The sequence below is a fragment of the Meleagris gallopavo genome, chromosome 1 (genome assembly GCF_000146605.3).
Source record: "Meleagris gallopavo isolate NT-WF06-2002-E0010 breed Aviagen turkey brand Nicholas breeding stock chromosome 1, Turkey_5.1, whole genome shotgun sequence".
NCBI classification, from domain to species: Eukaryota; Metazoa; Chordata; class Aves; order Galliformes; family Phasianidae; genus Meleagris; species Meleagris gallopavo.
This window is the reverse complement of record NC_015011.2, coordinates 39,023,867-39,025,308: the sequence shown is the minus strand read 5'-3', so window position 1 is coordinate 39,025,308 and position 1,442 is coordinate 39,023,867. Positions and strand designations below refer to the sequence as shown.

Genomic DNA, 1,442 nt, shown 5'->3' with positions numbered 1-1,442 from the left:
TGGAAGTTGGCAAGAAAACGCACTGAGCACCCTGTGAGAAAAATACTCAAACACAGAGAAGAAAGGCAAAATAGGAGCCAGTCAAGATGGGGATCTGGAGAGTGCCAGTAGTTGTGCATGTCTGCAGCACTACTTGTTTGGTAATGAAAATGTGTGCTCCAAAAGTATAGTATGTGCACAAAAGATAATATCTTTGCAATATGCTGAACTGATACTCAAGTAAGTTTATAAACAAGAGTGATTAAAAGACTGTTAAAAGATGTATGGTGGTATAAAACATGCTGCAGTAGAAAACAACAGGGTATTGTTGAAATGCAACCTAGCATCCCCTTCCACACTCCTTAGTCTGAACTACGTTATAATTAAAACCATGTTACAACACTGTTTTCAAAACTGCTCCACATCTCTTGACTACAATAATTCTGCTGTGGTGTAGTGATTGGCTATTGGCAATTGTAATATAATTCATTTGACTAAGCTGGACCTAGGATAGAGCTAGAGCCTGGGGGCTTGGTAAAGGGAATGACTTTGTACAGGACAAAAAATTTATACTGGTGGCTCTGAATTGGTTTCAGAAAAACAGAGCCAGTTTACCTGAGGAAATCACATTCATTGGTTTTGTTAAACTCTGTTTAAATTATTGTGTTAAAGGATTTGCTGACAAATTTCTAACTGGTGTTTTTTCTCCAGTTCTTTTTGTCTTGCTGTCAAATCCCAACAGATAAAACTTGCTTCCACGTCGTACCTGCAAGCGATTATTTTTTTTCTGAAGTTGTTTCTTAATGATGCACAATATTGTAAAAACAACTTTAATGTGAACTTATTTCTTACATCTTTCTTTCTTTATAGGCTTGTATAGATGATAACGTAGATATGGTGAAATTTCTGGTGGAAAATGGAGCAAATATTAATCAACCAGATAATGAAGGCTGGATACCTCTACATGCAGCTGCTTCCTGTGGATATCTTGATATAGCAGAGTAAGGCTTTTTCCTCTATATTTCAAATACATGCATTTTGCTAACATATTGTTGGAGGGGTACCAGAAGTAGACTGTTGGGTGATTTTCAGAAATTATTTTCCACTGTTGGGGGGAGGCATGGGGTGAAAGTTCTAATTTACATTCTGTTTGTAGTTGAAACATTATCCCAGGATATGTCTATGTGTAGGAGACTGATTTTGCAATTGTATTTCCAGTCTTGAAACTTTTGTTTTTCAGGTGTGGTATGAATTGATGACTTCTGCTAAATATTTTGGCTGTAGAACAGAATCTTACTGTTGAAGTTAGATGCCTGTTACGGCATTAGTTAAGGCTTACTTGACAGTGAATTCCAAAAGTGATTTTTGATGTTATTTTCTAAGCCTGTTGAGGACCACTGAAGATGCATTAGAATCATTTTTTTTCTGGAGATTGTATTTCTTAACCTGAAGCAACGACTGAT

The 1,442-nt window shown here is 36.5% G+C and overlaps 1 protein-coding gene across 1 annotated transcript in view; it reads left to right on the top strand.

The window, feature by feature from the left end:
* PPP1R12A (protein phosphatase 1 regulatory subunit 12A) overlaps positions 1–1,442 on the top strand; it is a 123,156-nt gene that overhangs the window by 43,875 nt on the left and 77,839 nt on the right. Inside the window, 1 exon segment of the mRNA XM_010708460.3 lies at positions 850–980. Coding sequence (XP_010706762.1) covers positions 850–980 — 131 coding nt within the window.